At 38.1% G+C, this 18,932-nt stretch overlaps 1 protein-coding gene across 1 annotated transcript; it reads left to right on the top strand.

Moving 5' to 3' along the window:
* Positions 1–497: 497 nt before the first annotated feature.
* Positions 498–17,867, top strand: LOC128697050 (neuron navigator 2; the record flags this gene model as incomplete). Its single annotated transcript, XM_070081610.1, has 9 exons — positions 498–649; positions 1,251–1,277; positions 1,447–1,530; positions 6,410–6,734; positions 8,559–8,686; positions 9,163–9,332; positions 14,965–15,855; positions 16,128–16,373; positions 17,603–17,867. Coding segments are annotated over 9 exons (2,273 nt in total), but the record flags the coding sequence as incomplete, so codon positions are not given.
* Between the last annotated feature and the right edge of the window lie 1,065 nt (positions 17,868–18,932).

The raw sequence follows: 18,932 nt of genomic DNA, 5'->3' as shown, positions 1-18,932 counted from the left end.
TGCATACTACTGTTGCAATATGAGTTACTGCCAGCTGAGCTAGTCTGGCTATTCTTCTGTGACCTCTCTCAGTAACAAGGTGTTTTTCACCCACAGAACTGTCATACACTGGATGCTTTGGTTTTCACACCTTTCTCTGTAAACTCTTAATAATGTAGTACATGAAAATTCCAGTAGGTTGGCAGTTCGAGATACTCCAGTCACCCTGTTTGGCACCAACAGTCATTCCACAATTAGTTACTTGGATCACATTTCTTCATTCAGATGTTTGGTCTGAACAGCAACTGAACCTCTTGACCATGTCTGCATTCTTTTAGGCATTGAGGTGCTGCCATGTGATTGGCTGATTAGATCTCTGCACTAATGAGCAAGTTTATAGGTGTACCTGATAAAGTGGCCACTGTGTGCATACGTGTGTGAACGCGTTTGTTTATACACATTTATATTTTTATTTATTTATTTATCATATTTGTGTAATATTATCTCCTCAATCTTAGGTCATGGATCATCACTGTCACTTGTCTCGTCATCATCATCACTATATAGTTCTCAAGAAGAGAAACAGGCAGCAGAAATACGAAAGCTGCGAAAAGACTTAGCTGAGGCACAAGAAAAAGTGGGAACACTAACCAATCAACTCACTACTAATGTAAGTTGTGAAATTGTTAAGGGTTTTCTTCAGGTATGTTTATTAACATTTTCATTTTTTTCTTAATGAAGTAGATTCCCAAACATTGATTTTACAATGCATACATAAGATTAAGTTTCTTGATAATATTTTGTTGCATTTGTTTCTTGCACACAATGGGATATGTTCTTAGTGTTATACTTCACTGACTTTTTGAGCTTTGAGTCATTTATATAGTAACTATCAGGATGCATTTGAATGTTATTAAAGGATGTGAAATAGAAATTAATGCTATAGAAATTAATCCTTAGTATGGTATTGAAAACATATCAATTAATTTCTTCATGATTTAACATTTCAAAAGCTTAGTTATTGACAGTTCATTAGTTTTGTGTTAATAAAGTTACTGACAACCAGCCAAAGATACAAGGTACTTAATTTAGAAGATAAATATGCTCAAAAGTGTCATCTAAATTAAAGCTTTATGGGGGGACAACTATGCATCCCTTTGTATAGAATTAACATGCCATATGAATATTTCAAAATTGTATTTTTTAGTCACTTATTTTTGAGTGCATGCCATGGTAAGAAAGCTGTTTTGTTAAAGTACTTTTCTTTTCAGAGTTCAGTTTTCAACCTCATGAATACGGTAATTATCAGTTGTCTTTGTCCTGGGTAAATAATGGTGGGTGATATCAAATTGCACGTAGTCGGGCGCTGTATCTTTGGGCACATCCTTTAAGTATTGGCTGGTTGTTGTCATTCTTACTTTCGCACGGCGTTAAAATCTTGTAGTTACACGGCGCTTCTCTCTCCAGGCTCACGTTGTTGCTGCCTTTGAACAGTCTCTCACAAACATGACCAACAGATTACAACAACTCACAGCCACATCAGAGCAAAAGGTATGAAATCTTTTGTAATACTGTATTTTTTTTTTTTTGTATCCCCAAGAGGGAAAATTATATAGTTCTTAGGAATACTGCTACCCATCCTACCTTCCATCCTAAATTTATACACCATCATCCTATCCTCACTATCATCTCTAAATACCTAAATGACCTCAGCCCTCTGAATTAGCCCCTTGATGATCCCACATATTGTACTAATTGCTGCTGCTCTGAATTTTCTGCATAATATTTACACTACACATTACTCTGAAACATGAGAACTCCACTTCCTCTAGCCTCCTTACTGCAGTGTTCAAAACACATGCCTCACATCCATATAAAAGTGTACTACTAGATATTGATGATTATAAACCTATTGCTGCAGGATTAAACATTACAAAGTTCATGCCAGATGCATCATTTGTGAACATGAATTAAGGAACCTCAGACAAGGACTCCTATGGAATGTAAACATCACTTATGCAAGGTTTATAATTTTATGCAATATTAAAGTTACATAATTTATTCTTTAATGTTTTGTAAACTTTTTGGGAATTAATAATTTTTAATAGATGAGAAGGCTAATTTGAGGTAGTAGGTTGGTAGACAGCAACTGCCCAGGGAGGTACTACTGTCCTGCCAAGTGAGTGTAGAATGAAAGCCTGTAATTGTTTTACATGATGGTAGGATTGCTGGTGTCCATTTTTCTGTCTCAAACATGCTAGGTTTCAGGTAAGTCTTGCTACTTCTACTTACACTTAGGTCACACTACACATGCATGTACAAGCATATATATACACACCCCTCTGGATTTTCTTCTATTTTCTTACTAGTTCTTGTTCTTGTTTAATTCCTCTTATCTCCATGGGGAAGTGGAACAGAATTCTTCCTCCGTAAGCTATGCGTGTTGTAGGAGGCGACTAAAATGCCGGGAACAAGGGGCTGGTAACCCCTTCTCCTGTATAAATTACTAAATTTAAGCAGAGAAACTTTAGTTTTTGTTTTTGGGCCACCCCACCTCAGTGGGATACGTCTGGTACGTCGAAAGAAGAAGGCTAGTAGGGGTAATGAACAAAAGCACATCACCTCTTATATACAAGAAAGTTTGAAGATCTGCTGATTCACCACTAGGGTAATTCTAGATATGGACTTGAACAGTGAATACAGACTTGAAAAGTAAAACATAAAACACTGGAGAAAGGAGCAGAGGGAACAAGGGTACTCTGATGACAGGTTGAAAAACTCTTGCCCTCCTGCATCCATTGCATTCTAAGTGGTGATGTAGCCTTAGGAACTCTAAGTCAAGATCTAAGAAGAATAATACCAGTTTAGCATTTGGAATGTCATCCTGAGGTAACTAGTACTGTAAGAATAATTACTATACGTTCAGGGGTTTGGCAAAATAATATGAACACCTCATTCCTTAACATATTTTATTTTCAGTATTGAATTGGTCCTCCACTTACAGCTAAAACAGCACCAGTTTGTTGAAGAATTGATTAATATAGCATTTGAACAGTATCCAGAGGAATTTTGAGTCATTCCTCAAGCAAAACCTACTCTAACTCTTCCAAAGGTGATGGTGGAGGAAATTGGTTCCTGACTTGCTGTTACAATTGACCCCACAAATGCTCAATAATAATTAGATCTGGCAATTGTGGGGCAAATCCAAGCAGTTGACTTTACTTTCATGTTCTTCATGCCAGTTTTGAGCATTAGCAGTGTATAGTGGTGCATTATTATCTTTGGAAGATAGCGACAAAAAGGGACCTATAACACATTTAAATTTATTATTCACTCATTTGATAGTTGAGTTGGCAGATGTTCATGTTATTTTGTCCAACATACAGTAAAACTTAAGAAAAATTTTGGAGGAACAAAATATTCATTATAAAAGAAAAAAAAGTTCACAGAGGACCATTTAAATGTCATGGGTCATTGTTAAGTCATAAAAATACAGTGGTATGTCGGGATACGAACTTAATTTATTCCACAAGGCTGTTCAACTGCCGATACTGAACGAATTTGTTCCCACAAAGAATATTGTAAATTGGATTAATCCGTTTCAGACCCCCAAAAATACGCTTATAAAAGCACTTGCATAAATCTTTCTTCTTTCAACACACCAGCTGTATCCCACCGAGGCGGGGTGGCCCAAAAGGAAAAACAAAAGTTTCTCCTTTTATATTTAGTAGTATATACAGGAGAAGGGGTTACTAGCCCCTTGCTCCTGGCATTTTAGTCGCCTCTTACAACACGCATGGCTTATGGAGGAAGAATTCTGTTCCACTTATCCATGGAGGTAAGAGGAAATAAACAAGAACAAGAACTAGAAAGAAAATAGAAGAAAATCCAGAGGGGTGTGTATATATATATGCTTGTACATGTATGTGTATTGTGACCTAAGTGTAAGTAGAAGTAGCAAGACGTACCTGAAATCTTGCATGTGTACGAGACAGAAAAAAAAGACACCAGCAATCCTACCGTCATGTAAAACAATTACAGGCTTCCGTTTTACACTCACTTGGTGGGACGGTAGTACCTCCCTGGGCGGTTGCTGTCTACCAACCTACTACCTAACTTACATAAATACACTTACAGAATTGTTCGAGTTTTGAGCTGTTCGTATCCCGAGGTCTTCTTTTTTTCAACACACCGGCCGTATCCCACCGAGGCGGGGTGGCCCAAAAGGAAAAACGAAAGTTTCTCCTTTCACATTTAGTAATATATACGGGAGAAGAGGCTACTAGCCCCTTGCTCCCGGCATTTTAGTCGCCTCTTACAACATGCATGGCTTACAGAGGAAGAATTCTGTTCCACTTCCCCATGGAGATAAGAGGAAATAAACAAGAAAATAGAAGAAAACCCAGAGGGGTGTGTATATATGTGCTTGTACATGTATGTGTAGTGTGACCTAAGTGTAAGTAGAAGTAGCAAGACATACCTGTAATCTTGCATATTTATGAGACAGACAAAAAACACCAGCAATCCTACCATCATGTAAAACAATTACAGGCTTTTGTTTTACATTCACTTGGCAGGACGGTAGTACCTCCCTGGGCGGTAGCTGTCTACCAACCTACAACCTAACTTACATAAATACACTTACAGAATTGTTCGAGTTTTGAGCTGTTCGTATCCTGAGGTACCACTGTATATTTCCCACGTTTGATAGTACATTAATACCAAATTACCATTCAATCTCTGGAAAGACTTTAAAGGTACTCTTGTACAGAATATCAAGATTGCAAATCTTATGCATATACAGTAGGACCCCCTGCATCTGCGGGCGATATGTTCCAAGGACCTACCGTAGATACCAGAACCATGGATAGCAGCAAACCCTATGTATAAGTCCTGTACATACCAGTTATAAAGTTTAATTGATAAATTATGCACATTAAATGGAGAATTATCACTTTTTCACTGATGAGGAGCTTCTCTACTTTTGTGCTTTGGGGCCATTATTATACAAAATTAAGAGGTATTTTTGGGCTGCGGTAAACTGTGAATAATTGAAACCATGAGTACTAAATTGGTTAATATAGGATAAGGGGGAGATAAGGTCTGTAGTTCTTTGCAATAGCAAAGAACTACAGACCTATCTTGGCTGGAATATTTCTGCACACTAACAGCACCTTTCAAAGTAGGTGAAATTGCTGACTTAGAAAATGTACAGAGAACCTTCTTGGCACACAACTGCGATGAAACACCTCAGTTACTGGGAATGCTTGAAGTTTCTCAACCTGTACTCCCTAGAATGCAGGCGGGAGAGATACATGATTATATACACTGGAAATTTCTAGAGATTAGTACCAAACTTGCACACAAAAATCACTCCCTCTGAAAACAGAAGACTTGGTAGACTATGCAACATCCCCTCAATGAAAAGCAGGGGTGCCACTAGCATGATATGAGACAACACAATAAGTGTCAGGGGCCCAAGACTGTTCAGCTGCCTCCCAGCATGCTTATGGGGGATTACCAATAGACCCTTGGTTGTCTTCAAGAAGGTGCTGGACAGGCACCTCAAGTCAGTACCTGACCAGCCGGGCTGTGAATGTTACGTCAGGTTGTGTGTGCCCAACAGTAACAGCCTGGTTAATCAGGCCCTGATCCACCATGAGGCCTGGTTACAGACTAGGCTGTGGGGGACTTAACCTCCAAAACCCTCTCCAAGTATACTTCAGGTAATATGAAAATTACTGTAGGCTCCTTGAATGCTGAAGGTGTAGTCATGTATGAAGAATTATTCCAGTTTCAGTGAGTGTGCTTCAAGCAGGATCTTAAATTGAAGCACAGTAGTCAAAAGGAATAGTGAGAAATTCTAACAATTACATGTGCCAGTGATGGGTGTAGTTCTTTAAGTAAGTTGTGAAATGAAGTAGCTAATAAGTTACTTTTCCCTAAAGCAGCATTTTAGATAAAGCTTCTACCAAGAAACAATACCTAAAGGCTGGAAATCTTCACAAAAGAAAGTTGAAATGCAGCAGAAAGCTTTACATACAAATGGCTTAATTTTAAAAGCCATTACCATTAATAAAAAATTCTGTTTATGAAAATTGGCTGACATTGCCAAGCAGTAGTGATATCTTAGGCATTAGGATGTTGCATAGGTGGGTTTTAATTCTATATACCACTTGGAACTGTAGAGTTGAAAAATTTATTAAGGTAATCTTGAATTTTCTTTCTTTTTTTTTTTTTAGGTCATCCTGACTCTGTGGGATACAGACTGGTCATTGAAAAAAAAAGATCTTGAATTTTCAGTAAATGTATTTTCTAAGGCTGTTAGGCAATAATTATAACATTCTTTTAACTTGTATACCTGGTAAACATATACATTTGATTAACAGTTTAAATTTACAATTTATTAAATTTATCGTTCTCATTCCAGGACTCAGAAGTCATGGAGCTACGAAAAACAATTGAAGCACTTCGGCAACAGTCTCTCGATGCTGGACTTACTGTAGCATGCCTGCAAAGTACGTCCCCTGACCAACATCACCACCACCACCACCATCACCACCTCCACTCCACCCCTTCCCCTACCAGGCACCACCATTCCCAGCACCCTCCCAACATTGCCTCGTGTTCTGTGCTCAATGTTACCACCGGAAGTCGTTCCAGTTCACCAGAAAAACCGGGTCATGATGTTGCACGCAGACACACTTTCACAGGGAATTGTAAAGACCTTGTAGTGTGTGAATTCAGTGAAGCTGGTGAGACTTTGTCACCTTTTGACAAGCAAGCAGGCTTCTCTTCTTTACTTCAAAGCTCATGCTGATTCTTATTGGCTGAGCTACTGACTTAAAGCAGCCAGGCATTGGCAACTAAAGAGTAACTGAATTATTACTTCATGAATCAACATACTACTGATCCATTTGGTTATGAAATGGTTAGGCATGGGTGATGGCAAACTGCAAGTCACAGAATGAGCTTCCCTCTCCTCCCATTTACTCAAGTGTCACATCCCTTAATGTCCTTTTCTTTTATATTATAATTTTTTTAAAATATTGTTAATTGTGCTAACAAGCTTGATGTTTTGCCATAAATAGTTTAAACTACAACTGGGAAAGCTTATAAGAATACTAAACATACTAATTGCCATGTTTAAACATTCTATTTGCATGTCTTTTATTTTCTTGACTTTGCCTCCTCTGTTGAAGCTTGCTGGCTTTTGGTGTACTCTGTTATTTATGGTTATTGTTTGCACATGTCTTGAATAGTTTTCGGTGCACAATATTCACTAGTAATTTTAGCACTGGTTTTGCAAAAGTGCAAGTGAATGTTTTCTCTCCTCTCTTTAAGGCAATTTTGTCATACTACTGAAAGCTTGTAAGAATGTTCTTTATTGTGGGTTAAGTGCTTCAGTTGATAATAATGTGCATTTGTTAGTGTTGTCATGCAGTGCTTTAGCATTTCCCAAGGTTGAACATCATTATATCAGATTTAAAGTAATGTCATAATTGGTAGTGTAATTATAATGCAAGACTCGAGTCCTGGAGGTGGGACGCACAGTGCCTGCACTCTAAAGGAAGGGAAGGGATATTGTTTGGAGGGACATTCTGAACAGTCATATCTATATGCCTCTGGCAAGACAGTGATAGTGAGAATAACATTGAGAGTTTCTTTTTCAGGCCACCCTACCTTGGTGGGAGATGGCCAGTGTGTTAAAAAAGATGTACTTAAAGTAAAGGGCACTGAATGGCTAAAACATTGCTTACAAGTAAGATGCACATATATGCTATTTTTTAAATTATATGTAATGGCTTTCTTTGGGAAATTCACAGGAACCATCTTCACTATAATCCATTAATATTTTCATCAAATGTCATTTTGTAGTGATCAATACAGTAAACCACATGTTGTTTTTTACCATACTAAAACTCGCTTTCTGGTTGGGATATCAGGACACTTCTGGGAAGACGGGGATCGAGTGAATATTGAATGTTTTCTTTGGGTCACCCAGCCTAGGCAGGAGATGGCCATCAATTTAAATAAAATACAGTTCCACAAATATTTTTAGTATTGGAATTAGACTATAAAGGTGTGGGAATCGGTGTACATATAAGCATTTGGCATGAGATGGTTTGTTAAGGGCTCCTTCACAATCATAAGCAATGAGACTGTCCTCCAAGATACATTAATAAGGCACTGACTAGATAACTAACTTATTAGAGATGGCATGGTAAATACTGCTATATTGTGTGTACAGTAATACCTATGCATAGTGTTAAGACCATTTAAGTGTTCACCACATTTCAGGCTAAGTAAATTTGAAAAATGTTTGGTGTATAGCAGAAAGTTCCATCTTGTAAAATATCTATGGGAATAAGATAACGGAGCACAGTATCTACATCTACAAAGGTCTCAGTCCAAGTCTGCTTAGATATCGGAAAGTTTACTGTATTTCAAATTTATACTTGCTATTTTTGCCCAATAATGTGGAGAGGAAGCATTCATATGCATTATAATTTTTATGGAATATTTATTTTAATGCTTATTATGATGTAGTCACATTCTCAACTAAGTTTTCCTGACAGGTGGTAAACTAGTGAGAGGAACATCTGTCGAGTCGGTGTCAAGTGTGTCATCAGCTTGTTCGGCAACATCTCACACCTCCAACCATGACAAGAGTGATAGCTCAAAATCAGGCAAAAAGAAGGGATGGGTAAGTTTTTAACCTTTTTGTTTAAACTGTTTGTAAATCAGTTTTCTGACAAAATTTATCCAATAAAACTTAGCTGAGGACCTGCAACAATACACTACAAACAAGCTAAAAGAGCTTATTTCTATAAAGTACTTTATAGAAAGCCTCTTGTTATGTAATGCACTTCAGGCAGCCTTAAACTTAATTACTGGACAGTGAGATACACATAGTACATGAGAATAAGAATATGTACTTTATACTATATTGAAAGTATTCAGTAATTTAAGAAACTTTTACTTAAATTACTTTTCCAGCTTACCTCATATACTGTACTCCTAAATACTGTATGTGCCTAACTCTTCTGGTAACCATCATTTACTCAAGTAAATGATGGGACCCAAATTTGGAAGAACTTGCCATTATAAGAAAAATAGTAATGAGGTGTGCATTAAAGGTAATGTACACAACTCCTGTTTAATAATGTTTCTTTCCAATAGCTTCGGAGTTCATTCAGCAAAGCATTCTCCCGTGGACACAAAAAGAGCAAGCATGGGGCATCGGGTGGCTCAGTATCAGATATGGAAGGCTGTGAACGAGGTGACTGCTCTGCTCCGCCTTCACCACAACTTCATCGAGCAAATGATGCAGACTGCCAGTCTTTGACTAGGTTAGTGTAAGTAGTATACACCTATATGTGATTCTGTTTCATTTTCACAAATGATCAAATGTTTATTCTCAAAAAATGAAAAGGATAAAAAAATTTCAGATGTGCAGATTCTGGATGAACAGTTGTCTATGACTTTGAGACTTATCATGCATAGTGTGTTTATAATTGTGGAGATCTTGGTTATTAATATACTATCAAATTTTCAAACTAAGAAAATTAGTGTTCATTTGTAGCAAGAAACTTTTCCCTGTAAGCCGTGCTTGTCATAAGAGGTGACTAAGATGCTGGGACCAATGGGCTAGTAACCGCTTCTCCTGTAGAAAATACTAAAAAAGTGAAGAAGAAAAACTATAAAACTGGGATGCTTGAATGTGAGTGGATGTAGTGCAGATAAGAAAGAGATGATTGCTAATGTTATGAATGAAAAGAAGTTGTGTGTCCTAGCTCTAAACGAAACAAAGCTGAAGGGGGTAGGTGAATTTCAGCTCTAACTCTCTGAGAGAGTTAGAGCTAAGGAAGGGGTAGAAAAATGTTGAAGGATCAGTTATGGAAGGAGAAGAGGGAATATAAATGTATAAATTCAAGGATTATGTAGATTAAAATGAGAGTTGGATGCAAAAAGTGGGTAATAATAAGTGTATGCACCTGGAAAAGAGAGGAGTGTATATGAGAGAGAGAGAGATTTTGGGAGATAAGCAAGCGTGTAGGAAATTTTGAATGAAGTGAAAGTGTAATTGTGGTAGGGGAACTATATGCAAAAGTAGGAGAAACATTTAAAGAGGGTGCCAGGTGTAAATGATAATGGGGTCCTTTGATTGAACTTTGTATAGAAAGGGGTTTGGTTATGGGTAATACATATTTCAAGAAAAAAAGAGGATAAATAAGTATACAAGATATGATGCAGGGCGTAATGACGGTAATTTGTTGGACTACGTAGTGGTAGATAAAAGACTGTTGGGTTGACTTCAAGATGTACATGTTTATAGAAGGGCCACAAATATATCAGATCACTTTTTAGTTGTAGCTACAGTGAGTGTAAAAGGTAGATGGGATACAAGGAATATGGAAGCTTAAAGGCTAAAGGAGGAGGCAGTTTGGGTAAGATGTAAACAAAAAACATTGGGGTTGAAGATGTATGGGGTAGGTTTAAGAATGTAGTGTTAGTGTTCAGCTGAAGTTTGTGGTCACAGGAAAGTGGGTGCCAGAGGAAAGAAGGGCAATTGGTGGAATGATGATGTAAAGAGAGTAGTAAGAGAGAAAAAGTTAGAATATGAGAGATTTTTACAAAGTAGAAGTGATTCAAGGAGGGAGGAGTATATAGAGAGGAAAAGAGAGGTTAAGAGTGGTGAAACAATGTAAAAAGAGAGCAAATGAGAGTGGGTGAGATGTTATCAACATATTTTGTTGAAAATAAAAAAGTTTTGGAGATTAGTTGAAGAAGCCTAGGGAACAAATAGATTTGATTGTTAAAAATAGAAGAGGAGAGTTATTAAGTGGAGAGTTAGAGGTATCGGGAAGATAGAGGGAATATTTTGAGGAATTGTTAAATGTTGATGAAGATAGGGAAGCTGTGATTTCATGTATAGGGCAAGGAGGAATAACATCTTGTAGGAGTGAGGAGGAGCAAGTTGTGAGTATGGGGAAAGTTTGTGAGGTAGTAGGTAGAATGAAAGGGGTAAGCAGCTGGGATTGATGGGACAAAGATAGAAATGTTAAAAGCAGGTGGGGATATAATTTTGGAGTTGTTGGTGCTTTTATTTAATAAATGTATGGAAGAGGGAAAGCATGCATAGTTCCTTTGTATAAAGGCAAAGTGGACAAAAGAGAAAGCAGAAATTATAGGGGAAGAAGTCTGTTGAGTATACCTGGTAAAGTGTATGGGAGAGTTATTATTGAAAGAATTAGGAGTAAGATGTAGAGTAGGATAGCAGATGAGCAAGGAGGTTTTAGGAAGGGTAGGGGGTGTGTAGACAGTGTTTACAGTGAAACATATAGGTGAACAGTATCATGATAAGAGTAAAGAGGTTTTTGTGGCATTTATGGATTTGGAAAAAGCGTATGACAGGGTGGCTAGGGAGGACATGCGGCAGGTGTTGCAAATGTGTGGAATAGGAGGTAGGTTAATGAAAACAGTGAAAAGCTTTTACGAGGATAGTGAGGCTCAGGTTAGTTTGTAGGAGAGAGGGAGATTATTTCCCAGTAAAAGTAGGCCTTAGACAAGGATGTGTGATGTCACCATGGTTGTTCAATATATTTTTAGATGGTGTTGTGAATGCTTGGGTGGTGGCAAGTGGTTTGGCAAGTGGGGGTTGTCACACTTTCTCTTTGCTGATGACACTGTGCTTTTGGGAATTTTGAAGAGAAGCTGCAGAGGCTGGTGGATGAGTTTATAAGGGTATGTAAAAGAAGAAAATTGAAAGTGAATATAAAAAACAGTAGGGTGATAAAAAAAAATTAGGTAACGAGAAATTGTATACGAGGTTGGAGGGAGAGATTATGGAGGAGGTGAATGTATTCAGATATTTAGGAGTGGACATGTCAGCAGATGGGTTTACGAAAGATGAGTTGAATCATAGAAGTGACAAAGGGAAAAGGCGAGTGGTGCACTGAGGAGTCTGTGGAGACATAGAACTTTGTCCATGGAAGCAAAGAGGGGGAATGCATGAGAATATAGTTATACCAATGCTCTTATATGGGTGTGAAGCATAGGTGGTGAATGTTGCAACAAGGAGAAGGCTGGAGGCAGTGGAGATGTCGTGTCTGAGGACAATGTGTGGTGTGAATATAATGCAGAGAATTCGTAGTTTGGAGATTAGGTGGTGCAGGATTACCAAAACTATTATCCAAAGGGCTGAGGAGGGGTTGTTGAGTGGTTCGGACATGTAGAGAGGATGGAACAAAATAGAGTATGTAAATCTGTAGTGGAGGGAAGGTGGGGGTAGAGGTCGGCCTAGGAAAGGTTCGAGGGAGGGGGTAAAGGTGGTTTTGTGTGTGAGGGGCTTTGACTTCCAGCAAGCGTGCACGAGCGTGTTAGATAAGAGCGAATGAAAGCAAATGGTTTTTAGGACTTGACGTGCTGTTGGAGTGTGAGCAGGGTTGTGTTTATGAAGGGATTCAGGGAAACTGGCAGGCTGGACTTGATTCCTGGAGATGGGAAGTACAGTGCCTGCACTCTGAAGGAAGGGTGTGAAAGTGTAAGTGCACCTCTGGCAAGACAGTGATGGGGTGAATGATGGTGAAAGTTTTTCTTTTTCAGGCAACCCTACCTTGGTGGGAAACGTCTGATGTATTAATAAAAAAAAAAGCTGTGGCAAGAGCACAAGATTGATTATTTTATTATAAACAATGATTACTTCCATTTTTTTATGACATCAGCTATGGTAATTCTCCATGGGGATGTTGAACAGAATTCTTCCTCCGTAAGCCATGCGTGTCGTAAGGGGAGACTAAAATGCAAGGGGCTGTTAGCCCTTCATCTGTATACATTATTGAATTTAAAAAGAGAAACTTTCAGTTTTCTTTTTGGGCCACCCTGCTTTGGTGGGATACGGCTGGTGCGTTTAAAGAAGAACTATGGTAATATGTAATAGTGTATAAAGTGGACAAACATCTTTCATGCGAGTTACATTACAGAAAAACAGAGCTATGTGTGAAAATGTGATGGGTATGGAGTGAACACCTTGTGGGAAAAATTGGGATACATTGCATCCCACCCCTAAACACACAGTTTACCTAAAATAATAATCTAAATATTGTACAATGATTTAAAAAAAAAATCAAGGAATGGGTGGGGTTTGACCCCCATGGCAAATAAGTCCTAAATTGCACTGGCCATGAATCAAACCCCACCTGTTCCATGGTTTGATTGCAGTCATGTTATTACAATTTTATTAGTCATGATTTTAAAAGGTGCACACTTGTGGGCATGTTATGGTATGATACAAGAGGATTGAACTTAGCATACCCTAATAGTCAAGTAATCTGAATACACTTACCCTAAATTCTGGTGGGATTGGACTGGATGAAGTTCGCCCTGTAATGTCCCGGCCTGGGTCTTGTCCAGTTGGTAACCCAGCACCAAATTCTGGTTGCTGTTGCATAATTGTCTTTATGTCAGTGGAGAGGCTTTGTGTCCCTACCGATCCATACCTGCTGCTGTGTGGTTAGCAGAGGTACTCGCACCACTGAACTTTGATATGAAACTTAATGTGCACTCTTGAAGCGATTAAGACATCTGTGACTAAAGGTACACTCATTTGAATGCTTTCCTTCCCTCTCTGTTTTATAGTAAGATGAAGCTTTCTTGTGGATTGCAAGGACATTAAGTGGTGCATATTTCTTTTTCTCCTGAATCCAGTCATTCAGCACTTTTTTCAGTTTAACTGTATTGACCACTTTCCCCATTTTTTCAACAGGTTCTAATTTGGGTTACTAATCACACAAGCTCTTATTTTCTCCCCACCTATTGTCTTAAATGAATTGTTGATTTCCTCACCCCACTGGTGGTGGCTCTGGTGGCCTGGTGGTTAACGCTCTTGCTTCACACGGTGAGGGCCTGGGTTCGATTCCCAGCCAGAGTAGAAACATTGGACGTGTTTCTTTCCACCTGTTGTCTATGTTCCCCATCAGTAAAATGGGTACCTGGGTGTTAGTCGACAGGTGTGGGTCGCATCCTGGGACACTGACCTAAGGAGGCCTGGTCACAGACCGGGCCGCGGGGGCGTTGACCCCCGGAACTCTCTCCAGATAAACTGGCCATGGCTGCATCAACCCCACACACACACACACACACACACACACACACACAAACAAACACACACACACACACACACACACACACACACACACACACACCTAGTGTCTAATCGACATGTGCCTAGGACAAAATGGTAACTAACACACACACACACACACACACACACACACACACACACACACACACACACACAGTATAACATATCTGATACCTCTGTTTTCTTCACTAGAGGCATGGTTTCGTGTTGAACTACTACTCGGCACCTTCACCTACACTAGATTACCTTTTTGATATGATTAGCATCCACATGTGACACAGAGTGTTAAAATGATTGAAAATGGAGTGATAAAACAAGAGAATAACCGTATGATATGACCACAAGGTAGCTTGGGGATGAATATGTAGGAGGCGAGGTGGTAGTTGTAAACCAAGCATTCGAGAGGAATTGGCCTTCGTGTACCAATGCTGTGGTTGGCCATGTCAGAATACAAGGTGAAAACGGGTAGAGTGAAAGGTAGGAATAGATAAATTACAAACAGGTGGAAACACAGTAGGTGGTAGGACAAAAGGTGCTGTTTATTGTTTAGAGGGAAATACTGACAATATAATGGCCTTGATCATTTTATCTTGTGTTTGACGTGTATAGTATTTTCCTGCTTGATTACAAGTTTGGATTTTATGAGTTAAGAGTATTAACATAGCTGATATATTTAGCTTTCCAGCTTTGTTGCTAACTCTATATGGAGATTCACATTTTCAGTCTTGTTTAAAGCTGCTCAAATTCTTAATTTACATACAATATTAAAGTACAATATGCATACCTTATTGTGTCAACTGCACGTTGAGCTTTAATAATCATTACATTTCCTCTTACAGCTTGTGTATGGATAATAAGGGCAAGGAAGAAGATGTAGAAATCCTCAAGTGTCAACTGCGAGAGAAGGACATGGCTCTCACTGACATACGTCTTGAAGCCCTAACTTCGGCTCACAAACTAGAATCCTTAAAAGAAACTATAAGCAAAATGAGATCAGAAATGGTATCCTTAAAACAGGACAATGACAGATTACATAGACTAGTGTCTTCTAAATCTTTAAATTCTTCTCAAAGTTCACTTCCTGTGTCGGACTCGATAGAGCAAAGACTAAGCCTAGGCGAAGAAGTTAATATGCCTGACTCGTCAGATGTGATTCTAATTGACCCAAGTGATAAAGATGGGAAGAGAGTCAGTATCACAGTTTGTATGGGGTGTCATGGTGATTATGAAAAATATATGAATCCTGTAGATGGTATAACAGAAAGTGATTGTATTATAGGTGCTATTTCTGTAAGTGGAAAGACTAAGTGGGATATGTTGGACAGTCTAGTGAAGCGTATTTTCAAGGAATATATTCTGAGAGTTGATCCAGTGTCTAATCTTGGGCTAAGTGCAGAATCCATCCTCTCATATCACATTGGCGAAATTTCAAGAGGTCGTCACCCAGAATCACCTGAACTCTTACCCTGTGGATATTTGGTTGGGGAAGTGATGCACATAAAAATTATCCTTAAGGGAGCTACAATAAATCATGTTGATGCTTTAGCATTTGAGACATTGATTCCTAAATCAATCGTTCAGCGATACATGTCTCTTCTTACGGAGCACAGGAGAATTATTCTTTGTGGTCCCTCAGGCACAGGAAAAACATATTTGGCTCAGAAACTGGCTGAGTATTTAGTTACTCGAATGGGGAAGGATCCATCACCAGGATATATTGCAACTTTCAAGTATGTATGTTATTTTATTGTTGATTGAAGGGTGTAAATTTCATAAAAAATGAATAACCTGAGTAAAATTGTGAATCTCTTACTTATCAGGTAATTTTTACTTATCAACAGTCCTATGCAGTTTTATGTAGATTTGTTCCTTTGCTTTAATTGTATTTGAAAATTTTTACCTTTTAAGATCCAAAAACGAGAAAGTGATAGTATATGGAAATAAATATTAGGATGATTCATGTGGATGTGTACCCTAATAATTTCAACTTTACAACCACCAGTGTTGACCACAAGACAGGAAAAGATCTGGGAGCATACTTGTCCCACATTAGTGACCAGTGCGAGAATAACAGTGCCGATCTTCCGTTGGTTATCATATTGGACAACTTGCATCATGCTGGGGCTTTGACTGATGTGTTCAATGGTTTCCTCAGTGCAAAGTATACTCAGTGCCCATACATAATTGGAACCATGAATCAAACAACATCTTGTTCAACTACAAATTTGCAACTTCATCATAATTTCAGGTTTGTAAGAAGAATGTAATTTCAGTGTTGAAAATTCCTTATTTCTAAGTCCTCTTGTTTTGGTGAAAAAATAACTGCTAGTAATCTTATTTCTGTATTGTTATGCATTTCTACTTTTACTGTTATAGCTTATAGTATCTTTTGTTTATTCTTTGATCCTGTCACTTCAATTGTGATGTGATGAATCACTTAGTTTTAGGCCTGTGACCAGTCTTAAAGGGTTTTTACACTTGAAACAATCTGAGGCCAGGCTTTTCTGATTAGCCACATCTTGCAGGACCTTGTTAAGGTTCCTCTTGAGGACTTACAACTTTGTTGTAGCATATTTTTCAAGTCTTAAAAACTTATCCTATTTTTTTTTTTTTTTTTTTTTTACAAGTTGTATAAATTTGGAGCATTATCAGGCTCATTACTGATCAATGTAGGACTTCATAAGCGAGTGCTCCATGATAACAGCATTTCCTTATATTCCTGGAACTTCTCAAGCTAATAATCTCTTATCTCTTGTGAAGGTTAACATTTTTTAATGCTTGAATATTGTTATTTCTAGACTTGCCTATGGGAATTATATACAGTGGACCCTCGAATTTAGTAGTGCCTTTTCTGTATGCAAAACTATTTTTATCTATAAAATGTATGTTTTGTTAATATTTCCCATAAGAAATAATGTAAATCCAATTAAACCATTCCAAACACTCAAAAATATTAACAAACAATACATTTTATAGATAATAAAAATAGTTTTGCATACAGAAAAGGCACTACTAAATTTGAGGGTCCATTGTACAGTTAAATTTTTAGTTAAAGTAAATTGATATAGATGTCCTGACTTTACTATCCTGTATAATTTCCATAGGTATCATACAAATTATCAAGTTTTATTTTGTAATTTTTTTGATCTAAAACAATATTTATTTCAATCTTAGATATCCAAAACAAAAAATAATTCTCTTCTGCAATTTTAGCTGCAACACTTAATTGGAAGATTCCTCATTTGACATGCCACATTTTTCATTTGTCAGTTGTGTAGCTATTACCAAGTTTCTAATAGTTTTTTTTTTTTAACAAGTCGGCCGTCTCCCACCGAGGCAGGGTTTTTAATGGATTAACTTTTTTCTTACCTCTTAAATGCATATACAAAAGTTTTTCAAGACACTTTTCAGAAAACAGTCCATTAATGGTTAATATGAGATTGTACTGCACCACTAACAGTGACCTTGTACATTCAGGTGGGTGTTAATGGCAAACCACATGGAACCAGTAAAAGGCTTGGTTGGCCGAGTGGCTAGAAGACGATTGACACAAGTCGAGGTCGAGGCGGGATCTAGACTGCCCCGGTTACAGCAAGTGCTCGACTGGCTGCCACGTTGCTGGAGCCACATAAATAAATTCCTGGAGACTCACTCATCTTCAGATGTCACTATTGGTAAGAAGTTTTGTAACTTAAGTTTGTGTGCTATTTTTTCATATTTATTTTGAGCATTTGGATTCTTCTGTCTGAAATATGAAGAGATTATATGAATGCTGAAGTAGTATACATTCCTTAAACAAGCTGCAATAAAATGCATTGTATGGAAGAAACTTAAGCAACATTATTTTACTATTGCATTCACTAGAAGGGAGCTTAGTAGAATGTTAACTTAGGGCCTCTGAGGATGAGTCATAAATTGATAAGTCTTGTTTTGGTAATTGACATGTATGGTCTATGGCAAGAGATAAAATCATTAGTAATTTTTAAGTACAGGTAAATTTGAAACAGAAGACTATTATCTCAAACATGCAAAATGACAATACTGTAATTTATCTTGTGGTTCAAATCTGTAATACTGTACCATTGTTTTTGATTTGTACTACTATTTTTGAAGTTAACACATTTTTGTCTTCCCAGCAATTGAGTCTTAGCTCCTGGCCAATTTTTAATTGTATCCTTCCGGTTTCTTTTCATACTTCAGTTAAATTTTTTTTTTTAACGTGTCAGCTGTCTCCCACTGAGGCAGGGTGACCCAAAAATAAAATACTTTCACCTCGCTCATAAATAATCACTGTCTTTGCAGAGGTGCTCAGTTTAGAAGTCCCAATATCCCAGACCCCTCCTTTAAAGTGCAGGCATTGCACTTCCCATTTTCAGGACTCAAGTCCTGCTAAATCTATAATAACCAGTTTCCCTGAATCCCTTCACTAAATATTACCCTGCTCACACTCCCACTTACTTTCACACTCAAGTCCCAAAAACCATTCACCTCCATTTACTCCTATCTAACATGCTTGCTGGAAGTCCAAGCCCCTCGCTCACAAAACCTCCTTTGCCCCCTCCAACCTTTTCGAGGACGACCCCTACCCTTACTTCCCCTACAGATTTATACGCTCTCCCAAGTCATTCTGCTTTGATCCATTCTCTCTAAATAACCAAACCACCTCAACAACCCTCTTCAGCCATCTGACTAATACTTTTAGTAACTCCTCACCTCCTAATATCCACACTCCAAATTCTCTGCATAATATTTACACCACACATTGCCCTTGGGACATCTCATCTGCCTCCAGCCCCCTCCTCACTGC

This window comes from Cherax quadricarinatus, unplaced genomic scaffold, assembly GCF_038502225.1.
Source record: "Cherax quadricarinatus isolate ZL_2023a unplaced genomic scaffold, ASM3850222v1 Contig3329, whole genome shotgun sequence".
NCBI classification, from domain to species: domain Eukaryota; kingdom Metazoa; phylum Arthropoda; class Malacostraca; order Decapoda; family Parastacidae; genus Cherax; species Cherax quadricarinatus.
Note: the sequence above shows the minus strand (reverse complement) of the source record. Positions and strands in the feature narration are given on the sequence as shown.